Raw genomic sequence first — 27481 nt, 5'->3', positions numbered from 1 at the left:
TGCCTTTTTTTAATTATTTCAATAATTTACTCAGTTTTATTTAGCTTTACTTTTTTCAACATCTGGTCACATTGATCGCGATTACAGTTGTTGTTGATGTTCTTCTTCTTCCAGCAGTCAAATCTCTCTTTCTCGCTACTGCAGTGTTGCCTAGCTCTGAAGATAAAAACGCACTAAAATGCCCATTTAAAGAAAAGATAATACAAAATTTGTATTGAATGACTTAAAGAACTTTGTATGGTTTTTAATAACTATGAATACAACTCTTGATGCCCTATGTCCCACTAAGGATTGAGGAGCGGAAGAAAAGATTACACCTCCATGGTTTTAATTCGCATTCAGTAAATTCAAATGCTTTTTAAAATGTGTAAAAAGGTTTTTTATGTTAAGAAGAATTGAGAGAGTTTGAGAGGGTGAGAGTTGAGATGGTTAGATGTTTAGAAGGTTGCATAACCTTAAAAGGAGGAAATAATTAATTTTGCTATTTCAAAATATAAAATTTTATAAGAATCAACAAATTTTCATTGGCGTTAAAATCTTCTCAAAGTGACACTTTTTGACATTCTTTTGTTTAATAATGCAGTTTATTTTTAACTAACCGTTTCGGTAGCCTTAAATTCAAAAAAGAAACAATTCAGAAAAGCACTAAAGTTATCGTGAAGAGCAAATGGTTGGCAACACTGCACAACTCAGCTAATGTGACATCACGCACTCTCTGATGGGCAAAATCTTATTTCTATCATTCTTGAGTCTCAAGTACTTGACATTCTCGCTCAAAGGAATCTTCACACATTTACAAACTAGCCGGGAGATCAAAGGAAGCCCATTTTTCTTTGTAAAGAGAATTACAAGCAGTTCAGTTTTCGCGGAGTTTATATTGAGTCGCCTACACCCCGTCCAGAGCCTCCTACGCCCCTTCTTAACGTGGCTATGTTAGAGCACAGAAGCGCCTCTTGAGTATACTCGTACACCAGACAAGGTCAAGCTGGAATGCCTTTTGGACATCCATTTGCAGAGCAGGACTTCCACTACGTTTCTTATGAAAAAGGTGCAAAAATGCCTAGGCGGCATAGACAAAATTGTTTATCTAACAGCTTAGTCTATGTTTGTATTTTATTTTTGGACTGGGGGGATACAAAAAAGCTTTATTGCATAAAAAATTTTGAATTTGTTTTTTATTTTGCTTCACTTACTTATATATGCACACATTTTTTTTCTCAATAAACAGTTTTGTTGATTTAAAATGAAAGGCATTAAAATAAACGTTTAAACTATTTTCAACTTCATTTGATTGAGTGCAATGTGAAACCTATTTTTTTAATTTAATTAATTTTTTTTTGATATTTTTCTAAACCCCAAACTAATATTATTTGTTATAAAAACAGCTTCAGTTCATTGTAAAAAAGGTTTAATTGAATGTCAAATACAAGTAAGAGTAAAATATATTTTTTTTCGCTAAAACGCATCCGTTAAATTCTAAATATTTCTGCATAATTATTGGATTCTATTAAAAAAAAATGTGTTTAAAACTATGAGTTTTTCAATGTTTTAATGTTTTTTAGAAAGGAGTAGCATATGAACATTTTTTAGTTTTTCATTCCCGTAATTATAACTAAAATTTAACCAATATTTTTTTTTGTTTTTCTCCTACTTTATTGCCTATAATAAAAAGTCCACTATCTTTAAAATATTTGGAATCAAAGTCTTTTTGAGAATAAAAAATATCAGCTGTGAAGCGCCTAGAAAACTGGCCAGCATTGCTTGCGTAAAACTTAAGAATAATCAGCGTACAAAAGCCTGCTGAGTAGCAGCCTAACTAATGTAGAAGCTTCCGGTTGTATGAACGTGTGTGGGCATGTATGCGTGCGCTTGTGTTGGCGTGTGTTTGCATTTGTTTACTTATCCATTAGAATGCGTGTGCATTTATTATTTACAAATATTTATTTATTATCAATTCTTCCACAATAATTAACACCTAAAATATTTTTTTATATTTATTTGTGTGATTTTTTTTTCATTTTTATTTTCATATCCACTTAAATTTGCGCTTTTTCGCTTTGTTCTTTTATTAATTGCTAAATGCATGGTTTTTTCTTTGTAACTTATGCTTAATTAACTTTGTAGTTGTAAAACATAATTATATAACAATATTCAATTACAAACATGCAAATATTGTATCCTCGAATTATTTGCTTAAAAAGTTATTCACTTTTTGCTCCGCGTACTTGTTTGTTTTTCATTTCAACAGCAGCGCAATTCTTAAGCTCTTCCTAATTAACTTAATTAACATGTAGTACTTTGCATGTGTGTGTGTATGTATGTATGTGCGTATGTATGCGTGTACGCGTATAACTCATCTCTTAAGTAAACTGACTTAAAATATCGTATTTTCACTATCTCTTGCTTGCCCTTTTTTCCTGCTCTTTTGCTGCTTCGTGTCGTCCCTTGCAATTAAAAGCTTTTGTTGCAACGCCTATAATTATGCTCCATCCTTTTGTTTTTCTTTATTCTGGCTCAGCTGTATGTGCACACGCCATTCAATGCATTGCAGTGAGCCATCCAACCAACTAACCTCTCACGCGCCACTGCCATTGGCATTCATCCACAGCATCCACTGCAGCCGTCGACTCATCCTCAGACTCATCCATTATTTTCATTGCATAAATGTGTTCGATTTGGAGCGATTGAACTATCTGCTGGTGATGGCGGCTTGCTTTAACCTTAATGTGTTGTAAATAGCAACTCCACCGGCTGCCATGGCGAGGAGTATCGCTCGTGAGCGCCATACAGCAGCTGCCAATACTGTCAATTTCAATGGACGCGCTATGCTGTTCGGCGATAATGCGCTTGCCGCTGCGGAGGAGGTGGCCGAGGCGAAGTATGTCTCGAAGAAATTACGTAGACTGGAGCCGGATGACAATGTCACTGTATAAATAGGAAGAGAGAGAGAAAAAAGAAAGTAGCAGCATAAGAACGTTGAGAAAAGCATAAAAGACAATGCATAAAATTAAAGAATGGTCAAGAGATTACAAGTTAATACAATGGGTGGATAAACAATGGCGAAGATGAAGGAAAAAATCCGATTGAGCGAGAAAATGTTCGCTTTAGGAACTACAATGTAAATCCTTTGTCTTAATTTTTATCACTACAAAGAAGAGGAAGAGATATTTTAATGACTATTTAATGCTTAAAAAGTACGCAATTTTGTGTAATGGCGTGTGCTGGCAAGTAATTATAGGCAAATAGTTATGTACGACCATGGCAATACAGATGTAGGTCCACAATTTATTTACGTATTTATTTACTTTTTTTTTAATTTTGGTTTTATTTATTTACTTACTAGCGTACCCTCGCCCGCTTCGCTATGCGATAAATTCAATGATTTGCTGAAAGAGAATAAAATTAATACGAAACAATTCTTTGATAGAATTTCATTCGAACTTTATTGTAACACTTTTTGGTAGACAACGTTTTTGGTTTTTCCATCTTTTGCGTAAATGAATAATGACGATGGTTTGCCTACTCGTGAGCAAGCTACATACGTTTGTCTATGAGAAAAAATTGGGTATTTTAAACTAATACCGCACATTTGTAGAGACTGTCCTTGCGCCTTATTAATTGTCATAGCGAAGGCAAGGCGAATAGGAAAGTCGTGGCACATTAATGTTGCGCAGCATAATAATCGGTGCTCCAATTTTTAATCGTAAATTATGAGGTGGTAGGCCTGGCAAATCGAGTGAGTTTAAGAATTCAGTTGGATAATTTGCGACAGCATCGTGATCAGTAATAGTGTCCATTGACTTACTTATATGCAACTATGTCACCAGGTATTTGATCCAAAATAGCTGCATTTATATTATTGACGTCCTTATTTTTCCCAGCTAAAATTGCTCTTTCGCTGAGCCAATCATGATTTTTGTAATGTTGAACAATGTTTGGAAATACACTCTGTATTAATGCCTCTTTAGACTGTGCAAAAGTGCAGAAATTGTTAGGCAATGTAATCATTCCTGTTGGATCGACAGACATTTGGACATTTCCGATTTTGAGTAATTGGTGTGAAAATTCAGCTGAACACGTACGTTTGTAGCAAGTGTAAGCGTGTTTACATGTCTTCATAAATACGATGATTTTAAGCATGCATTGATTTCATCTGCAGCCGTAGATTTTGGGATCACAGGTAATGTTTGCCTGAAATCTCCAGCCAATAAAATCATGGCACCTCCAAAGACTGTTTAGCTTCCTCGTAGATCTTTCAAAGTTCTATCAAGTGCTTCCAATGGTTTCTTGTGTGCCATAGTACACTCGCCCCCATACGATGAGCTTACATACTTTAAGAACTTTTGCCATTCCAGATGTTTTCGAAATATCACATGTTGGTGTTTCATTTACCTGCATATTCAAAGGCAACTTTAATGCAAAATGTGCTGTGCGACCGCCTTCCAGTAATGTAGCCGCAATTCCGGAAGAACCGACTTAGCAACACGACACAAATCGTTTCACAATAACGAAAATTTCGCATATTTCTTCAAAAAACGTTGTACATATAAAATGAATGTTAATTCGAAACTTAATCTGCGGCAATTTTCACTAAAAACACAATTTGTACAATATTTTGATTTTTTCTTTTTTTATATGAAGAATATATTAAAAAAAAATTTTTTTTGCTAAAAACCTTCCCCTAGTGGATCCCTATAATATGAAAAAAGAACGAATAAAATTGGCCTCGTATCGGCCCAAAAAAATGCGTACAAACGAACATCATTTCATTTTTATATATATAGATTCACTTATACTTACATGTAATATATTATGGGGTACGAAATAATAGATGAGGTAGCAAAAAGTGCTGTTAGACTACCTTTTGAACAAGAGAACAACAACATATAATATACAATGGAATGGATGACAACATGAAAAGGCGAGTGGAAGATAGGAGGACTAATCTGACCACATGCAAAACAGCAAAAGTCATGTGTAGAACTAACGACAAAACACTAACTCAATTCATATTTACGCTCTCGCAAAAGGACTGCCGAACTATCATAGGTATGCTGCCTGGGAGCCTCATTGTTTGAGGGTCTGAAGGACGTCTCACAAGCGAATCTCCCAGCGCTGCTTAGATTCGCCAAAAGCGCTGACCTCCTACATGTTGTCTAATTTCGGTATACATTGAGGTCGGTCTCCATCTGGTATCGCTAGGGACCAAACAATCTATGCATGGCTTGTTCCCAACCAGGTTAACATAACCTAACCTATTCACTTATACACTAATACAATCTGGAAATTATACAGGGTTGCCCATATTCGACGGACCCGACGGATTTCGATGACTCTTTGGGCCCATTCCAATCGACGAGGCTTGTCCGCAGGCAACAATCTTTGCGTCAATTGAATCTTATACGGGAATAAATACAAATCAATGCGGATAATTCGTTGTAAAGTGGTCCGAGCAATACCCAACTGCTGAGAACGGCGATTTTGGGATGTCCTTGGCGACGTCTCAACACTGGCCCGTACAAGAGCAATATTCTCATCCGATCGCCTTGGTCGGTTTTGATTTGGCCTCTTTGGATTAGAAAGAGCATCACTAGTCGAAAACCATTCGTACAAACGTTTAATGGTGTTCTTAGAAGGCGCACTTTTCACATTATTTAATTTTTTATACGCACGTTGAGTTTTCACAATTGACTTCTTTTGTTGAATGTAAACTTCAACAATTTAAAACAATTAAACATTTATGGCTCAAATGTGTGGCAGCTATTGTCATAACGCCATCGTCAGACTCTGGAATTACTATCCAGCCTGTTTACACATTTTCACGGCTGGCTTCAGGACAAAACCATACTTGCTCTTGGAATGTATACAGCTGTGTATGCTGTATGGTGTATGCTGAAAGCTGTATAAGAAGCACTGAACTTTGTTGTGAGAAACATGCGGAGTGGCAGATCTATATGTAGAACCCGTTGAAAATGTTGGAGCCTGCCACGTGAACCAGGTCCATCGAAAGTGAAACAAAATATTCATGCTTCAAAGGTTATGTTGTGCATCTGGTGGGATCAGAAGGGTGTCATCTAAACGGTTTTCCAATAACAGGTGTTAGGAATGAATGGATCGCACTATCGAGAGATGATTAACAATTTTTTATGGCCGGAATTGGATGATATTGATCTGGACAACGTTTATTTTCAACAAGACGGCGCTATGTTCCACACAAGCAACGAAACCATTAATCTTTGACGGGAAAAGTTTCCAGACCGTGTTATCTCTCGAAGAGGTGATCCCAATTGGCCACCGAGATCTTGTGATTCAACACCTTGCGACTTTTTCTTTGAGGCCGCGTGAAAGAGAAGGTCTATGGCAACAGCGCAGGGTCGATTCATGGTCTTAAAGATGGAATTCGTGAGGCTATTGAGGACATAGGGCAGCCACTTTGCAATTCGGTTATGGAAATTTTCATGAAAAGGATATTGTCCTGTAAGCGAGGTCATGGTCATTGAATATCAAAATAACACCTCTTATTGGAAAACACTGTATTATGAACCTTAAACCATCTGAAACCATCAGTGGCGATCGTTACCGACTGCAGCTGATGCGCTTGAATCGAGCTCTCAAAGAAGAGGGACGGTGGACGGTAGACATGACAAACTGATTTTGCTGCCTGACAACGCCAGGCCACACGTTGCTGAATCGGTCCAGAAAAATTTAGATGGACTGAATTGGGAAATCTTGCCCCAGCCGCCGTATTCCCCAGACATTGCCCCTTCGGATCACCATCTGTTCCGATCAATGCAGTCAGCCCTTTTTGGAGAGCGGTTCACTTCTTACGGGAGCTTCGGAAGCTGACTCAATGAATGGACCAAGTCAAAAGAACTCGAATTTTTCATCAGAGGAATCCGTAGGCTGCCTGAAAGATGGAGTAAAGTTGTAGCTTCCAATCGCACATACTTCACTTAATATCATGTTTTCTTTAATTGTTTAATTCGTAACTTTGACTAGGAAAGAACGAAAAGTTATTCTCACACCCAATATATAGCAAAAATCTCAGGGTGAGAAGGAGAGTCGGTTTAGCCATGTGAGTCTGTCCGTTCGTGCCTGCGCCCAATAACTCCAGTAAAAATTTATTTATTTTAATGAAGCGTCATGCACATATTACTTTTCGTCCAAGGTAGTTTAGCATTGAAAATGCACTAAATCGGCGAATAACCACAACCACCTGCCATATAATGGAAATTTATAAAAAAATATTAAATTTCTCATATTTGGTACAAATGATCAACCAAAAATAAGAGCTTTCTGTTTGAATCGAGCTCATTGTCGCCTACAGCTGTATCATGTAAATATGGCTACTCTGCTTGTAGTGAAAACTGGTAAGGCTGCCGTGTAGAGTAAATGTAGTACTGGTCCAAGAATGCTGTCTTGAGGTACGCCGGCTTCTATTTTTTAATGTTTGAGTAAACCTGATTTCCTCCTCGAAATTAATAGGTAAATGTAAGGCAAAACCAAACAGGGTTGCAAAACACAATAAAATTTTGTCTTATTTGAGTACCTGGTCTTTGTGGTATAACAGGGAACGAGTTCGCTGATGAACTGGCTAATGACGACTTTGCAAGCACACCGCTAGGTCCCGAATCCGTTCTATGGCGTCTTCATGAGGATTCACAACTTCTACCCATAGAAGACGATGGTTTGAGTTGAGCTCCTGGAGGCTATGTGAGTGCTGTATGAAAGAACTACACAGGAAATGAGCGATCTTTCTGCTAAAACTTAGTGCCTGGTGCGTGTAATCACGGGGCCCAACGCCTGTGGTCAGCGTATGGTTACCAAGGCAATCTTGTCGTCAGATTGAAGACACTGCTGAGCAGTTTCTCTTTAGCTGACCGGCGCTTTCTAGCACCAGACTTAGGCTGTTTGGGCGCGATGTACTGGGCATAGTTAAAGTTCCTTCCTCTTCCTGATCACCAAAAACCAAAACCTAATTTTTCCGTCTTACCATCTATACTGTAGCAATCCTGTCTCTCTACATATTCTTCTTGACTGAGCGCTTGGACATGTGCAACCCCCTAGAAATCTGATATAATCGAATCTAAGCCTGATTTTGTCTTAGTCTAAAATACCTATCAGCAATATATGTTTCGAAAACTCGGTGCATTTGTGTGGCAGCATCGTTTTTAGTTTCCGGATCAGGCCTTCATGGCACACTTTATCGAATGTCGCAGCTACAGCAAGAAATATTGTTGAACAAACCTGGTTGTTTTCTAATGTTTATTCAATGGTGAATATTAAGCGATGTATTTATCGATCGTGGAATTTTTTTCTGGAAAACGAAATTGGTGAGAAGGTATTACAAGGTGAAGTGTTACCAACTTCACACTGCTTACATCTGTAAAACAGCTCATGACATCAACGTCAAAATTGTTCTAATGTCAGCTCAATATTTTGTTTATAAGGCATCAAAAGCATTTGCGTCTCAGTTTTGTTGAATTGTTTTTTTTTCTGTGATGGAATTTAAACATAATAGTGTGATTGCGTTATATTTGGCTGGAAAATCACAACCAGCCATTGTTCGTGAGTGAATAAAATGTTTGTGTATCGCACTATAAAACGTTACAATGATACTGGTAGCATTGCAAAACGCTATGGAGGTGGACCAAATAAATCGCAACAACGCCATAAATGGTTCGGAAAGTGAAGGCCCAACTTGAACGAAATCCACGTCGAAGTTGAAGAAAAATGGCCAAAGAACTGAAAATTTCGCAAGACAGCATTTGACCCATATTGAAAACTGAGCTCAAGGTCAAGGCTTACAAGTTCCAAAAAATGACCGCTAATGGACGCTCTCTAATCATTTTTATCGAGCCTGGTGTCAAAGTGAATGCGACTTATTATTGAGAAAAGTTTTTAGAAGCTGCTTTAGAGCCGTGGACACGCAAAAATTTCGGTCGTAGACCATGGACGTTCCAACAGGACTCGGCACCGTCTCAAAAAGCTCATGTGAACCAAGAATGGATAAAAAATCATGTTCCACACTTCATTTCGTCCACACAATGGCCATCGAATCCGTCTGGTCCATTTTAGAGAGCAAGGTGAGGACTTAAAAATATGCCGGTATGAATGCGCTGAAAAAAGCGATAAACGATTATACGACAATGGGCCAAAATACCTTAAGATCACATTCGTGCAGCATGCAACTCATTTTTTGACCGTTTGAAGGCTATACTCAAGGCAAAAGGTGGTCATATCGAGCTGAAGTTAATATATGTTAAAATTGTAATCATTTTTGAACAATTTTGTCTTTGAAATCAATGAAAACTAATTTAACACAAAAAAGTGATGGTGTTTTGACTAGGTAACACTTCATATCGTTCACCCTGTAGTTGCTTGTATTCTATTATTTGCTGTATTTGTGACCCCATTAGGGCTTTTCCCCGCACTGGAATCGTTTTAAGTTCAGAAATCTTCTAGAACATTGGTATACAAGTATATTTGAATTTAAGGCTTATTAATGCTTTAGGTGATGCACTATTTTTTAGCAGATCGACTGTGATTAGGTCGTATCCTGGACTTCTCTTTAATTTTAAGTTCGAAATTTCCTTGGCGACATCATCAATGGTAAAATTTTCAATTTCAAGAGAGTCGACGTGAATATAATTGAGATCGGATAAAAAATACACCCACTTTTTATAAGTTAAGTTTAATTTCCGTCCGTCCGTCTAATGCTACAGCTCTCATTACCTAAGAGTTAGTTTGATTCCAAAAATTAACAACTAGTAAAGAAAAAATTTTTATTTTTCTGAAAGAAGCGCGGGTCCGGACCAAATTTAGCTTTCCTTACTCATTTAATTTCAATTTTTTTGTTGTGTTTTTTCGATGCATTGAAAGTTCATATTGCTTGGATTCAATAAATTTGTTGTTGTCTTGTTGTTACATATCGTCATGCAGTTATTTGTTAGCAATATTATTGTTTTCCCTTTTATAGTTTCAGTTTTGATTGGATCCCTCGGGTGTGGCATGCAGTGTAGTACGTGCAACAAGCAGCTGCACAATTGAGCTGGCTAGAGTGTTGAGTTTAGTTGTTCAGTTGCCGAGGGGCCGAGCATTGAGCTTTGGAGCATAAAAAGTTATGCCAGCCAACAATGATGCATCATAATGCTAACAAATAGAAAAAATACGGCAATATTTGATATACGAGTGGAGGTGTGGGTGTATGTGTGTATCTGTACAACATGAAAAAAAATATGCAAGACAAATAAATAGTGAAATTGAGGCAAAAAATTACATTGGAAAGTGCAGATCTAGCAAATAAGTGCGACAAAGCATGCATACATAAATGCATACAAATGTGGGTGTGTATATATGGGTGTATATACACATACGTACACCTGTGAGCAAAATAATAGTAGCGCCGCGAATTACCAAATTTCAAGAATATTCTTTTTGTAATTTTTGTTATGTTTCTATTCAACAAAAAACATACAACTCAAGGCTCCAAATTGTGTACGAAATTTCTAAAAAATTTACAAATCTCAAAAAATTGTCATGAAAATGTTTAACTTTTTAAGCAGAATTTATTGAAAATGGCACTGCACTGGAACCCGCAAGGGAGCTGAGCTAGCAAATGCCCACATCATATAGCATAGGAATCGTGTACGATGGAAGAGTCTTGTCCGGGGCTTATGCTCTCGAGCGGAGTGAACAAGGAGAAAAAATTAAAAAAAATTCCGAACTTTGAAAAGTACTGGATACGCAATTTTTTAGCTCATTTAGATTTTCAAAACTCTTAACTTTGTACAAAATTAAAAAAAAAGTTTAACAGATTTCAAAAAAAAAAAAAGTATCAAAATTTCCAACTTTTTACTCAAAATTTCTAGGAAAATATTACCATTAACTGCATACATTAAATTTTAGTAGAACAAAGTAGAGGCTTCTTTAAGATCTCCCTCAGTTTTCGGCTCCTCGACTACTGTAGTGTCTTTAAGGCTAAACTGATAGCAATAATAAAATCCCTGATGCGATACCTGGAGATGATATCTACATTTTCACTGATAGCCAGGTGGCGATAAAAGCCCTCACAAAACAGTCGACAACCAAGGTAGCTTTGAAATGCCGCACATCTCCTGCCCATTGTGACAAAGGGAGTAAATGAAGGGCCGATAAACTAGCGAGACTCGGTGACAAGTTGACTGATGAGTATTCTGACAATGACATCGGTAAACCTTCATCATCATGCATAGCGCTATAGTTCGGTGTGAGCCTCAGCTTCCTCTACAATTTATTTTCATGCATCTCGGTCCATAGCCATACTACGGTAGTGCGTCGCTCCTATGCTTCTTAGATCGTCCTCATCGTCGTCTAAGCATCTTTTTTGCAGTCGCCCTCTTCGTCTTCTTCTTTCCAATATTGTGTAATTGTATTTGCTTTCAGTGTCCACGTTTCACATCCATATGTTGCCACTGCTCGAATCAGTGTTTTATAGTTATATTTTAATTTGAGTTAACCTTGGAGACACCTTCAGACCTGAAAGCTACTTATCTTTGACGAAATTGTAAGAGCAGCAAATGACAGATAGCGTAAAGAAACCACCAGCAGAATCGACCAACAATTGTGGCCGACTCTCCATGCTAAACACATAGAATATCTGCTAAGCCCAAATAAGTGCAGTCTTGGCAAATAGATTTCCGTTACTACAGGGTATTACATAATAGGTGGACCCGCTCAGAGACATCTGTAGAAGTTATTGAAGAGAAAAAGGCTACCTCGCACCTCCTGTGCCATTGTTCTGCTCTATCCAGACGTAGCTTTACCATTTAAGAGAATTTTTTAATAAATTGGAACCTTTTAAAATGTTTGAAAGGTTTTAGGAGAGCAAAGGGCAATTGCCCCACGCGGCATCACAATGGGCTATTAGTCTGTGTGTGCCCCTCAGTAGGCAACCGCTTCAACCTAACTCAAAGTGTAGGCTTGAAAACACTTAAAAATCGAGTGGGTTTCTGACAATGTTTTTTAGCGACGGTGTTGGGAATTCTTTTTCCTTATTTTCGGAAGTCTTTTATATGGAGAGAAATGCTCAATACCTCAGCGGAAAAATTTTCAAAAATCAACAAGAATTTTAAGCGGCTTCAAACGTACAGTTTATTGTAGTACAATTGAATGGACTATAAAACTGAATACCCGAAATTTACCTAAATTCTTAATTTATGAAAAAAAGTTGGAAGTTTCGATAATTGTTTTTTGAAATTTCTTAATTTTTAGCAAATTTGGTGCAAAGTTGGGAGTTTTGGAAAGTTGAATGGATTAGAAAACTGCTTACCTAGAATTTTTGTGAAAACTCTTAAAAAAAAATTTGGAAATTTTCATATAATTTTTTAAAATTTCTTAAACTTTTGTAAATTTCGCGCAAAGTTGAAAGCTCTGAAAAGTTGAACGGATTAGAAAACTGCTTACCCAGAACTTTTCTGAGAACTCTTAATAAAAAGTTGGATATTTTGATATATTTTTCAAATTTTGCTAAATTTTTGCAAATTTTGTTTTAAGTTGGGAGCTTCGAGTTTTATTATTCCTGGTGTAAAAAAAATGCAGTCCTCTCTCGAAAACAAAGAAATAATAATTATAAAAATATACAAAAAACAATTATTGAAATTTTTAATTCGTCGCGCTGCTATTATTCTGAACACTCATACATGCGCACCTGCACATATACGCATGTAGATGTCCAGTTACAGCTCGAAGTTAAAGTTGTTGTCAAAGTTGTTTAGGAATCTGCTGCAAACATAATTGTAAAACACTGCTGCACTACCGAAACCCAGCGGCGAGCATTTGGCTATGCGGAAGTGCATGTGTGTGTGTGCTTCAGTCTACATTTGTATATGCGTATTTAAGGCAGATTGCCGGCAACTAGATTGTATCGTTTGCTCCCTAAGTGATGTAGAAATATTTGAGCACACACACACAGATATTTACATATCTACATATGTATCTATGTATGTATGTATGTATGCATGTGTGCATGCATTTAACTGGGACCTTTGAAAACACAGCGAAAGCACCCACTCCCCCACGCACAGCCGCACAGCCGCACATACGCAAAAAGCAAAAAGCAAAAGTTCAGTACAAAACTTTTACTGAGCCCCATCTGCTCATTTATTTACTTGTTTGCTTGCATGTTTCTTGTTTTTCCACCGCCAGCAGCGACCTGTGGCTTTGGGGCTAAATTTCCCAAATCTCCGCGCGCGCTCTCTCTCTCTCTTTCTCATCAACTGTTAAACTATTTGCTGCTTGTCGGCGTGCAGGTATGACTATCAACAGCTGTTCCCGCTTGCTGCTTGTCGCCTGCTACATGTCGTTCATCCTTCACCCTCCACGCTTGCTGAGTTTGAATTTAAGTGCATTTTTGGGGGGCGTTTTGTTTGTCGCTGCGGGAAATTTGTAAGTTGCGCTTAGTTGCATGCCACATGCCTCAACAATAAAGCGACACTAATCAAATTATAGTGAATGGATTTTTGTTGTTGATTTCGGGTCCTGTGTGACCTGTGCCGCTGGCGGAGCTATTTGTGGCAAGTGTTGCATGTTGCACGCTTTCGAATGAAACCGATTGAAAGGCAGTTTTGATTGAAGCCTTCCCAATGGCTTTGAGGTGTATGCGCAGTGGTAGTTTCCGTCAGTGGAAGAAGTTTTTTCGGTGTGTGTGATGTGCATTTTACCACAATCATAAGTGTTTAGAAGTTTCCAAATCCTTGCGGTGTTAGTTTTTATGCTTTATTTTACTGAAGAAGTTAGAACATACGAACATGTGAGGGGTGTAAAAAAATATTATAAATGGCATTACAAACAGTAAAATACGCGTACAGTATAATATCAAAGGCTTCAAGTATCAGTTATGTTTATACCAGCATTTTTTCATTGTGTAACGACGAGCGAGATGTGCGTAAGGATGATACGAATATATTCTTCATGATTGTCACAGCAACCAAGCTCGTGATTTTGACAAGAATTAACCAAATATGGAAGATACCTTGCAATTAAATATCAAAACTATTCCACAATATTTGCGAGTCAACGACCATACCAGAAGCCTGGCGGGTGAGTATTATCATTCATCATCATCATCATCGTGCGCAGCACTACAGCCCGGTGTGAGCCTTAGCTTCTTCCACAATTTTTCTCCATGTGTCTTGGTCCTTAACCAGACTACGGTAGTTCGTCGCTCCTCTGCTTAGATCGTCCTCAAAGTCGTCCAACCATCTTTTCCGCAGTCACACTCTTTGCTATTCACCAGGTATATACCCATGAAATGAGACTGTCAGCTACTAGTCCATAGATGTCGCTAGGAGTATTTTTAAACTTTCCCAAATGTTTTGTTTTTTCGTCTGTCATCTGTCAACAATATTCATTTCATTGTTTGTTACGTTTCATACAACAATGCGTTTTTATCTCTCTTAAAAATGTCGAATTTCGTACCTTCAAACTATGATTTGCGGGCATCGAAAAACCACTTGTGAAATGCTGTTCTCCCGGTTTAAAGGGAAGCCCTTTTTGGATCGAATCGTCACGGGTGATGAAAAATGGGTGTATATCCCATTTTTGCTCCGGCCGCAAGGCAATGCTGCGTGTTTTCTAGGATCAGCGTGGTATGATTTGGCACGAGCTATTAAAACCAGGTGAAACAGTTGAAGGTGCACGCTACCAACGACAATTGGCCGATTTGAACAGCGCTATACACCGAAAACGCCCAGAATATGCCGGTCGGCGTCACAAAGTAATTTTTCTTGATGACAATGCACCGCCACATCGAACAAGAGCGACCCGGGAAATCGAACAAGAGCAACCCGGGAATTGGTGGAGTCATACGATTGGCTTGCGGCTTACTCACCAGACTTGGCGCCTTCCGATTTCATTTGTTTGTATGCATGCACTTTTCGAGCAGCGTTTCAATTCTCACGAAGAAGCCAAAAAATGGCTCGAGGACTGGTTTGCGGCCAAAGACGGCCAATTTTTTTGGCGCGGCATCCACATATTGCGTGAGAGATGGGAAAATTGTGTCGTTATGCGATGGCTTTTATTCTTAAGATTAAATTTGTAACCATTGGTTGTTAATAAACGTTTGAAGTTGAAAATTAGTGCATGCGTGCATCCCAAACTTTACGAAGTATTTTTTCGCCTCGCATTTTGTAAACGTGTCCTTAGCCATCGGATGCGCTGCGATTTAACAAACCGTTTTCACCTTGTGAGAGTTCCTCTTATATCTGATGCGATAAATATCATTATCTTCTCGTACTGGACCCCCTTCTCTTCTTTCCAATATGTTTAAGTGTGTAATTGTATCTGGTTTCAGTGTCCACGATTCACATCCATATATTGCTACTGGTCGAATCAGTGTTTTTTTTTTCATTCTTCTACTGAAGAACAGTTTAACGTGGGCAAAATATGTTCTGTTTTCCAGCTTGCACACGGTCTTGGATAGCAATTGTTGTTTCATCCGTTGTACTGAGAAGCAGTCCAACGACAGGCTTTCAAATATACCTATGATCACCTATTGTAAGATCTGGCGCTTTTCTCAACGTGCTAAGTCTTGCGAGCTATTTAGTTTTGCTTGTATGAGTTTTAATAGAGTGCTTGGAATACTTTTTTAAGAACATTCGTATTTCTCGAAAGGATGACCAGTTCAACAGCAAAGCCACACATTTGGGAGGGTTTTTGTGAATATAATCTCAGATGAATCAGCACTTTAACTACATAGTCTATGATCAACGCGTCTCCCTGCTTTACTCCTGTTGCAACTCTGAATAAAGCAGACGTTTTACTTTGTAAGAGCACTTTGGAATAGATGTCAGCAAGGGTTAGACTTACTAGTCCATTTTGCCTCTTTCAATACTACTCTTTCAGAAAATCTATAAAGAAAGCATGCAGCTTGATTTTATACTCACGAAACAATTCAAAAATTTGGCAAACAACTTTTGGACTTTCCACTCTTAAAACCCATTCAATCTCGGGTGCAGAACGTTCCTGAAGATTTTAGAATCAAGCAATTATAGAGGCATCTCCCCACTCTTCTCAATGTCAAAACTATTCACAAAAATAATTATAGCAGAAATAACAAAATACGGTATGAGCGAAGAGCAACAAGGTTTCCGGAAAAACATATCGAATGTAGATGCGAGATTCATAATGAGACAAATTGTAGAAAAATCGTTGGAGTACCACAAAACAAACTATCTTGACTTTGTAAATCTTACCAAAGCTTTCGACAGGGTCAGACCAAAATACGTTATAGAGGTGATCAGCAAAAAAATATCTTGGAAATAATCCGCGTGTTAAAAAGGAACAAGAGTAAACTAAAATCTGACATTCTAATACCAAGAATATCAGAAATTAGGCAAGGCCATCAAGACTAGAGGGTTTATCGGAAAAAAGTATTTGCGGACCGTACTTTCAGGCTCGTACGCGTAAATCCATGATTTATCACCTGTCACGATGTCATAGACGTGTTTCGAAGCCCCGCGATCGTATTTTTTGAGCATTTCTTTCGACCAATCGACACGAGCCTTTTTTTGAGCGATTGACAAATTGTGTGGGATCCAACGCGAACAAATTTGTTTGACAGTCAAATGTTTATGCAATATTGAATGTATGCTGGCCCCACTAATGCATAAGATTGTCTCAATCACACGATAGGTCACTTGACGATCTTGCAAAATCAGTTCGCGCACATCATCAATGGTTTTCGGAACAACAACTGATTTTGGACGACCTTCACGAAATTCGTCTTGGAGTGAACTACGACCACGATTGAATTCATCATACCATCGATAAACACTGGTCCTTGATGGAGCTTCATAGCCAAAAAATGAATTAAGTTCACCCATGCAATGTTGCTGAGTTAATCCACGTCGAAAGTTGTAAAAAATAATCGCACGAAAATGTTCACGATTTAATTCCATTTTTGGACCGAGCTGAATCTTTTAAGTTACTGTTAACAACACAAATAGCGCTGGTATTTCAAAACGTTCTGAGTACGTAGAAGCCAAAAAATGTCAAATTTTGCGATACAGCTGTCAGTTGCCAGATCGTAACACCAGGGTTGCCAAATCCCGAAATATAAAAGGCAATCCTCGTATCGTTAAGTTCTAAGAATCTACTTTTTAGATTGAAAATGAACGAAACTAACGATGCTATGTTGATGGTGAACGTAAACGCGTAGTATTTCCAAAATCGTTAGTTTGGGTTACTTTTTGTTTAAGGCCACTGATTTCAACTTATTTGCCGGCATTATTAAACAATTTTTTAAATTGAACTTTGGTATTATTTCTAAAAAAAAAAATAGGTATTACACTGAGCCTACTCATCCTTAACGTTGAGGTGAAAACTCAAGGGCAAATTGTAGGCGAGTAATTTGCATGTTTTTTATATTTTTTTCATTCGTCTATTTTTAATATTTATTTTAATTTTTTTGTAGTGCTAGTTATGATGAAAAGTTACATATAATATATTATTGGTAGTAAAATTTCGATGAAGTTTGAAACCCTTGGTTGCGCATATGACCAAAAGCATAGTGCCAAAACTAGCTCAAAAACAGCTCAGTCAGGCACCTCATCTCAATACGAGTGAACATTTCTGAGGTGAACTGAAAAGGAATGTAGTGGGTTTTCTGGATAAAGTGTGGTGAAATATCGTGAAAGCTTGGGAAGTGATACCGCACAGTGTGCGCCAGAATCTGTGAGTCTTAGCTACCAGCGGTGGATACACAAGATGTTAAGATTTTTGTTGCACATGGAAAAGGTAGGCATCAGTGACAGTGCACTCTGTCCAGCCTGGGGAGAGGAGGATGAGACGGCGGACCACTTGGGAACGCTTGGGAAGTGATACCGCCCAGTGTGCGCCAGAATCTGTGAGTCTTAGCTACCAGCGGTGGATGCACAAAATGTTAAGATTTTTGTTGCACATGGAAAAGGTAGGCATCTGAGACAGTGCACTCTGTCCAGCCTGGGGAAAGGAGGATGAGACGGCGGACCACTTTCTGTGCGACTGCCTGGCCTTCGCTCGAATTAGGTTTGAGGTCTTTGGCACTGATGTGTTAAAAAGCAACCACCTTGGCTTGTTGGCGCCACAAGATCTACTCAGATTTGTTCGAAGGTCGGGCAGATTTTAAAAAAATTAAAGAAAGGAAGGAAACTCGAGTGCAGTACAATGGACTTAAAGTTGTCTTAGTGCTGTTCTTGCCAGTTACCCCGCAAAAAAAAAAATTATTGATTGCACTATTTGTTAGAAAACATAGCACTTAATGTCTCCTGCTGACCTCTTCGAAATTTCGTTCCATTTTATTGTAATATTGCACAATAAACCAAGAATGTTGCTAAGTATTTCTGCCGCCTTTTGAGTGCTTAGTGACCAAAATATTGCTGTCCCGCTTGACTTTTTTTTCGAAAGTTTTTTAAAAGCCTTTGAATTTTTATTTGTAATTTTTTGAGTTATTTTTTATGGCGCTAAGTCTCTTTGTTCTTCGCTTAGTCTGTGTTGTTGCTGAGCTGTAAAATTAAGTAAGTACGTAAATAAAGAAGTAGATTTGCTCTTATCCAGCTCCAATGAAAATTTCACATCAAACGGCGAACGAACGGCTTAGCAGCTCATAAAAAATATAATACAAACAAGTAAACTTTTAAAACTTAAATTAAATCGATAATAATATATATGAAAATGCGGCGAAATTAAAAAATATTACTGATTAAAATAATAGGACTATCAATAAGTTCGTGCGGTTTTTTTTCGAAATTTGAAACTTTATTGACGTAAAATGGTTACAAATTTAATATTCAAAATATTGTCCATCGCTTACTACTACTTTTTCCCATCTTTCTGGCAATTCACGGATTCCCTTTGTGAAAAATTCGGTCGGTTTTGCCGCAATCCACGAATCGATCCATTTTTTGACTTCATCGTAATTACGGAAGTGCTGGTCAGCCAGGCCATGTTGCATCGATCAGAAGAGATAGTAATCGGATGGCGCAAGGTCTGGACTATACGGCGGGTGGGGTAGGACATCCCATTTGAGCGTTTCTAAGTATGTTTTGACCACTTGTGCAACATGTGGCCGAGCATTGTCATGTTGCAAAATAACTTTGTCGTGTCTATCGGCGTATTGCGGCCGTTTTTCTCGCAGTGCTCGGCTCAAACGCATCAATTGTCGTCGGTAGACATCCCCCGTAATCGTTTCATTCGGTTTCAGTAGCTCATAATACACAACACCCAGCTGGTCCCACCAGATACACAGCATAACCTTCAGGCCATGAATATTCTGCGCCGACGTCGATGTTGAAGCATGGCCAGGGTATCCATACGTTGCCCGACGTTTTGGATTGTCGTAATGGACCCACTTTTCATCGCCAGTCACAATTCGATGCAAAAAACCCTTTCTTTTGTGCCGTTGAAGCAGTTGTTCGCATGCCATAAAACGGCGTTCAACGTCTCTTGGCTTCAATTCATACGGCACCCAATGGCCTACCTTTCGGATCATTCCCATGGCTTTTAAACGTTTGGAAATGGTTGATCGATCAACTCCCAAAGTTTTTGCAACCTCTTCTTGCGTTTGAGCCGGATCTTGATCGAGCAATTCCTCCAATTCGGTATCCATGAACTTTGGCGGCGCACCCTCGCGTTCTTCGTCTTCCAAGCCAAAATCACCACTTTTAAAGCGTGCAAACCACTTCTGGCACGTTCGCTCAGATAGAGCATGCTCACCATAAACTTCCACCAAGATACGATGACTTTCGGCTGCTTTTTTCTTCATATTAAAATAATGAAGAAGAATTCCCCGCAAAAACACATTATTTGGCACGAAATTCGACATTTTCAAGTGTGGTAAAAATATTGTTGTTTACGCTTCAAATAAAAAACTTATACTGACGTTTGTGCCTTACGACAGTAGCTCTCCAATGAATGTTTGGAAATGTGGATCGATGGAATAATAATCAAGTTACGCCATCTGTTGTAAAACCGCACGAACTTATTCATAGTCCTATTACCTTTCATTTGATGCCCGTAATCTGACATTTCATTTAAGCTTTAAATAATTTAAGCAATAAAGGCCGAGTAAAACTGCTGTACATAGTTTTGTTTTTATATGAATATTTACTTCAATTTAAGCTAAGTTTTGTATAAAAAATTAAAACAACATTTTTTTTTTCAGTACACAAATCAGCGAAAAAGTCTTAGTGCCCCTCTCGCATTGTCAAAGGACCTATCAACTTACACCGAACACGACAGTCATCAAAATATTTTGTAATTATCAAAAATGTCAACAGCACTTGACATAAAAAATCTCATTTCTGCCCGAAAAGCAAATCATTTGAAGTTCATTACCCTGCTTTTAATTATATCAAATCAAAAAACCTGTCAAATGTTTTGGCATTTCATTTGTACAACAAGGATATTTGTATTGCGCTGAATTTGCTACGCTGTATGCCCACAAACCACAAAACAAAAAAAAAAAAAAAAAAAAAAAAAAAATGTGGAAAGCCGCAAAAGTAAGAAATTTTAAACAATTTCATAATAAACTGAATTGGACGTAGGGGAATATCCACACAAAATAACACTTCAAATTTAATAAGCAAATATGCAGCAAAATACAAGAGAACAGAGCAAGAAAAATAAGAGCAAATAATTCACAATGGGGTCATTTGGCGATGCCCCTGGCGGTGGGACTTTGAAAGCAGCGTCGTTCGGTCGGTCAAATCCATCGTAACGAGCAACAACTGGGGACTTAAAAAATGGCAGAGTGCGACCACTGACACACTTCAATGACCGAGAATTAGAAAGTTGCAAATTATATTATATTTTAATCAAATTTAAAATTGGCTTAAGCAAATAATAAACCAGACGGGAGACAAAGATAAATTAAAAACACTTAAAGCTTAAAATTTATTACAATTTAAGTGCATATTCAAAATTTTGCAAAATTAATTATCCGAAAGCTTTTAATTCAAGTGCAGGCGTATCTTTAATACGCAATGCACTTAAATTCATATATTTTTCATAATCACACGCAAGCATAAAGAATATCTTACTTTTGCTATGCTATTTATAATCTTCTTAAAAACCCCACAAAAGTAAAAGAAAAAGAAATGAGTAGGCAAGACTTTCATCCCTCAACATATTCTCTCAGTGCGCCTCATAAATAATCGTAGCGAAGGAAGGGCAGGCGTAGAAAAAGTCTTCCGCCGCGCCATACACCTCAAGACAGATGACCGAAATGGCGTTTCTTCGAATGTCGCCCACATCGAAGTGATTATAAACTGAAAAATAAATCGTCAGCAGTCTGGTAATACGACTGTAGCTCTGCGATTTGTTTTTTGAGAGCTTACGAAAAGCTGAAAATTCTTTGGAAATTTATTGGGCCTCATACATTTAGTTCACCTTAAGTCGCTTTGCAGTCATAATTGAGTAAAATAAAAATAAAATATAGTTTTTGCAAACCGCTTTGTTGGCCGGAGATATAAAGAGGGCGTACTCAGAAGCTGAGTGATTTATTATTTAAAAAAAAAACTTAGTCATCCAATTTTGTTCTTGAATAACTTTTTTACTAAACTAAAAACAAAAAAAAAACACCAGTCTAACGGTTAGACGCGATAGAAGTGAAACCTTCCGTAAAACAAACAGAGAGAATAAGACGAAAGCAGCATTAGGAGCAAGATAATTATAGGTTCATTATAATATTGCTATAAAGTTCATATTTTATTTTCTTCATTTTATTATTATTCCTCCTCAATGTTTTCAATTTCAACAAATGATACGAGTGGCTTATGATAGCTAAAATATGATACAAATGCTTTGGTTTCGATGTTGTCAACATATCTTTGAAATACCGCGTCAATTGTTGTTTTTGATCGTGTTGTCGATTCAGTGCGATTGTTACACATTTTTAAATTGAATGTTGTATTGAGAAAGTCAATTAAAGGAACCGCTGTCTCCAATGCAAAATTTACGTTAAAATCGCCTCTTAAAATCATTGGAACTTTATTGTAATATTTTCTAAGTATCCGCGATACTTCTGGTGTATACTTTATTAAATTTTCGTAAATGAATTCCGTGATGCTATTTATTGATTTTTTTTTCTGTCGGTATTCACGACACTTTTCTGCATTATTTTTTGGCATAATTGCGGTAAATATTTAAAAATTAAAATATTTACGAATATAAAAATACACACGCGGTTGCTATTATGAGCATCCCCAGCAAAACCTGCGTGACCGAAACTGTAACACAATTACATTTTTTTGAATGTTACAAACACATATGCACGCAGGTTTTGCTGGGGCGTGACCGAAACTCTAACACAATTACACATATGCACTCGTATTTGTTTGAAAATCGACTTTTTTTTTTGGTTCTCCGTCACCTTTGGAAAATGTGTAAACAGTAAGCAAACTTTATTCATATATTTTTCCTCATTTTTGCATCAGTAAAATTAAACAAACGCCGTAGCCGAATGGGTTGGTGCGTGACTACTATTCAGAATTCACAGAGAGAACGTCAGTTCGAATCTCGGTGAAAACACCAAAATTAAGGAAAACTATTTTTTCTAATAGCGCTCACCCCTCAGCAGGCAATGGCAAAACACCGAGTGTATTTCTGCCATGAAAAAAAGCTCCTCATAAACATATCATAAAATAAAATAAAATAACTGTATAAAAAAATTTTTTTTCTTGTGATTCGAACCAAGGATTTTGGATCGGAAGCTCACATTGCTAGCCGCTCGGCTATCGCGCCATGCTGTCGGCGCTGGCCTAAAAGTTATTTAGTTCGTCGCTACGTGTATATGTAATATTCGTACCCAAGAGTGTCGCTTTTTTCGTTTCACTTTTTCTCAAATCACTCCCAACGATTCTAAAGAAGTTTTCACTTCAAAAATATTTTGAGTGACCTTGTGAATTGTACCCTAAGTAGCTTTTGCTTCCAAACGCGTCAGTTTTTTCTGACTGTTGAAAATCGGCTTAAATCTTTTCTATTATGAAATCAAATGGGGACTTTAGACCCATCGCAGTACTACTTTTTTTGTGCGTCATACTTTCAGATGGCGTCAGACTAAACGTTGATATCGATCGAGAAACTTTCTTAACACTTTTGGATCATTCCAAAGCTGTTAATTCCAGAGCTGTTAATCATGAACTTCTAGCCTTGAAACTTAGCAATTTGCTTACTTTTTCCATCGATAGCACTAGATTTAATAAAATCAAGCCTTAGCGATCGCTCGCAAGCTGTTTGTGCCCTTGTCATTACAGCTAACTCCATAACAATAAATGAGGCTGTTCTCCAAGACTCGGTTATCGCTTCTTCATTGCTTATGCTATATACTAATGTGGGAAAAAAATAATCCATTATTTCAAAGGTAGTTTCATTATGCCGTTCTTATAAATAGAAGTATTGGTTTTTATTGGCGAAAAATTCTAGTAATCGATTTTTACCATCTTCTTTTGATGCCAGTTTCTTACCACTCAGGAAGTTTTGCCATGAGAAAAAATATAGTAATCGCTTGGTGCCAGGTCCGGACTATAGGGAGGATGCATTAGAACTTCCCAATCAAGCTCTCCGAGTTTTTGGCGAGCCGCTACAGAGTAAGTGGCCTTGCGTTGTGCTGATGGAACACAACATCTCTTTTGTTGACCAATTCTGGCCATTTCTTGTCAATCACTAGCCTCAAGCGGTCCAGCTGCTGAGTTAAGTGTTTGGCTATACGGAAGCAACTCATAATAATAGATTCCTTTCAAGTCCCACCAAATACACAGTATAACCTTCCTGGCCGTTAATCCAGGTTTGACCACCATTTGAGCTGCTTTATCACGCTTGAACTACCATCTTTTCGCACAGTGTTGTTGTATGTGACCCATTCCTCATCCCCTGTCACCACGCATATAAGAAATAGGCCACGGCCAAGGCTTCGCAGATGGAAATTTGAGCCATCATGTTTTTAGCTGTTAATTGGTGGAGCATCTAAGCATCGATCTTCTTTTTCAGACCAAATGGTTTAAAACTGTTTTCTGCTCGATCTTTAGCTCCTGGGCGGTGCTACGACTACCAACCACTTCGGTCAACTTCGATTATTTCTGTGATTTTATTGACATTTTCGACTTTACCGACATTTTCTTTAACATCAAAAGTGTCTGAACGGAATCGACGAAACCAAACTTGCACGTTATTGGTTGTTACAGTATCGGCGAATGGTGTCGTCTACCTTCACAATTTCAGCGGTCTGGCTTGCATTTGCGCCTTTATCAAAGAAAAAACTGTAAAATGCACCGAATTTTCTCTTTGTTGATTTCCATTCTCAACACGCTATAACTTACAACTGAATGAAAAAAAAAACAGCAAACGATTTATTTAGTGTGAAATGCCACCTTGAAAATGGGTATAAGCTTCAAATTGTTTGATCGATACTTTACGAGGATTTGATCACTACAGCAGTCTACCGAAAAAATAATGGATTTCATATCATACAATTTTAACAGCTCGGTAAATAACGGCGAACCTTCGGGAGATTTTCTGCCATAAAAAGCTTTTGTTCAAGGGAATTGCTCAAAATTGCAGGCCCTTCCATTTGTAGTGTAACAACAAGTCGTACATATACATATTTACATATCCGTGCCAAGAAAATCGAAGCAATTTGCTTTAGGTAGAAGTTAAGTGACTCAGAGCTCAGTCTTTGCCTGCATTTTTTAAGCCTGCCAGGGCTTTTCGTGGCCTCCAAACATATAATGGAGTTCTCTATTCTGTCGACTGAGAGTTCCACCCATCACACAGAGACTGCCAGAAAGTATTAAGATTTTAAGGGCCATTTTCTCATCTTGTCAATAAAGTATGCCTTACTAACCGAGACGGTAAATTCTCTCTTACTTCAAAATTGTACTTTGCCTCTTTTCTTTTTCTCTGTAGTCGGCAAATAAGAAATAAAAGCGCCGGTATTTTCATTAACTTTAATGGCGACCACATGAAAATAGCAAATTAAATTTTCAAGAATATATTTTTCTTTAAAGTTAAAATTGTGCTTTCTATTATATATATTTTTGTGCTATCCCGTACCACGTGAGCCGCATTACTAGGTCATCGTCCAAGTTCTCCTATTGCTTCGGAAGCAACCATATCACCTCATCCTAACTTAATCAAGCTGAACCAACAAATGCGATAATAAGCGAACTATTATTTCGACAAAGAAAAGAGCTTGGAGAACAATAGATTAGCTATTTTTGGAGTTAAAAATATCTAGTATTTTTCCTCTTTTTTCATATAATAATTCATTTGTTTAAATTTCAAAGGTACCCCGCTACCATGACGCTCTCGTAGTTTTCCTTCAACAAATTTTACCCTGCAGCGCTTTGAACTATTTTTCGACCCAAAACTTTCATTCAAAGGCAAGCGAGTGATCAAAGAAAGAAAAAAAAGCGAAATGCGACAAAAACTGTCCACCGCAGCGCAAATGACAAAGAAAAGCGCAATTTTCCGCAGAAATCCAACAAAGGCTTAATATGAGGCAACACAGCAGGGAAGAACTTTAGTTTCGGTACGTTTAGCGCTTTGATGTTGTGGAAAAATTAGAGAAATGTTTGCTGTATATTTTTTTCTTGAAATATTTATGCACAGGTGTATTTGTGCATGTATGGGTAGACTGTTTAATCAGAATTTCTAAAAATTATTATTATTATATATTATATTAAATTAAATTATTAAATTTTGGTATGGAGAAGTAGAAGTTTCAAGTAGGTGAAAAACCACACTGATTTTTGAGATTTTTTTCGGTCGCGGTCTTGTGCATTTTCTCATTTTAAGGTCTACCCCACTTTTTTTATGTGTAAGAAATCACCCAACCCGTGAGCAGAAAAATTTACCAAATAATTCAATAATCCAAAAAACGGCATATCCAAAATTTTTCTAAAAAATCTGTCATCAATTGAAATGGCTGATAACCTTGCAAAACGAGGAGCAAATATGCAATTTACAGGTCTTCAGCCTTTTTCGGGACTCATAAAAAGCCACATTAATGAATTTCTTAGGAAATGGGGGGAAGGAGATTTTGCTACACACTGGTTAAACTGTGCCGGTCAGCGTCAAGCAGAGCAATTTCTAAGTCCCAGCAAAGGAATATCTGACAAGCTGCTCTCACTAAGCAGATTAGGTCTGCGTCTTTTAACAGAATATCTTACGGGTCACTGCAGCCTAAGGTATCATTTAAATAATATTGGCCTATCTGAGACCAATGTCTGCCGCTTTGGCGAAACGGACATAGAAAGCTCAGAATATGTGCTTTGTGAATGTCCTGCATTAGGCAGACAAAGGCTAGACCACCTTGGTGGTACCATAGTATGTCTATGCAACTCTTGGAATAACAAACTCAAAATTATGCTTAACTTTTTAAAAGGCCTAAAACTTTAGGGTAACAAAAATAGGCCTTGCACAATAGATCAATTCTAGTCGCTTCGCGTAACGGCCTTCTAACAATAACATAGGATTTCCTGTGACCTGTAACTCTTAAGCATGAGGTAAAAGTCATTGGGTAGCCATGTTTTAATTTATGGAGCAGGCCAGAGTGCTATACTTTGCGAAAAGCTTTAGCTACTTCGAGGTACATATATGGGCATGCGCACTTCTTTCTATTGAATCCTGCTGGATTGTTGAATGATTTCCAAATTTGTGTTGACGTATCAGATTTTTACTTGTTATAATAAGATTTATGCGGTGAAATAGTAGTTTTTTGAAAATTTCTGATATTGTCGGTAGCAAACTGAGCGGTGGATGATGGACGATGTGTTTTTATTGATACATTTTTCTTACGAAAATTATAAAAATTCATTATAACAAAGATTGTACTATAATTATTTTTAGAGGTAAACAACTACAACCCTTAATATTGATGATGAGCAATATTTAAATTCATTTTGTTTCCTGCCTACTATTTTTTTGACGTTGGAGTCGATATGCATCATGTCCTGTGTATATCATTCTCGGTCAAAAGAGATGCCATCAAAATGTGGCATCTTTTTTTAAAACAAAAAAAAAAGCACTGCTAAAAAAGAAACTCACTTCAAAGACCCTGTGAATGCACATACAATTTTTTTTTACCATAGGTACGCTTGTTAATACATTACATATCTACATACATATGAACATATATAAATAGATATTCTCATTTGTTTCGCTGCACTCACCTCTAGCTGGCACCGGATCCTTTTGCGGTGTGCCCAATTCGATTTCCTTGTACTCCTGATACAAATCACCAATTTGTGCTGTGCATCGCAAAACCAAACCGCCATTGCCAACAACGCCAGCGCCAACGCCAACATTATGGGTATTATAGGGTACACCGATAGCACCCTGACTGCCGCCCAGGTGATTCATCAAGTGCTGGGTATTAATGGCAGCAGCAAAATGTGCTGCATGCAATTGCAGTTTCAGGCTCAGTCTCGACGCTATTAAATTGTCAACCGTTCTGATGTATTGCGTT

General features: G+C 37.7%; 1 protein-coding gene across 1 annotated transcript; it reads right to left on the bottom strand.

The window, feature by feature from the left end:
* Window positions 1–1575: 1575 nt before the first annotated feature.
* LOC128855319 (uncharacterized) lies at window positions 1576–27481 on the bottom strand. The gene is made up of 2 exons (XM_054090125.1): window positions 27186–27481; window positions 1576–2925 (listed from the first exon to the last, which is right to left on the bottom strand). The coding sequence occupies exons 1-2, from the start codon at window positions 27373–27375 to the stop codon at window positions 2690–2692; spliced, it is 426 nt and encodes a 141-aa protein (XP_053946100.1). The 5' UTR covers window positions 27376–27481; the 3' UTR covers window positions 1576–2689.

This window comes from Anastrepha ludens, chromosome 2 (assembly GCF_028408465.1).
Source record: "Anastrepha ludens isolate Willacy chromosome 2, idAnaLude1.1, whole genome shotgun sequence".
Lineage (NCBI taxonomy): Eukaryota > Metazoa > Arthropoda > Insecta > Diptera > Tephritidae > Anastrepha > Anastrepha ludens.
This window is presented reverse-complemented; position numbering and strand designations above follow the sequence as displayed.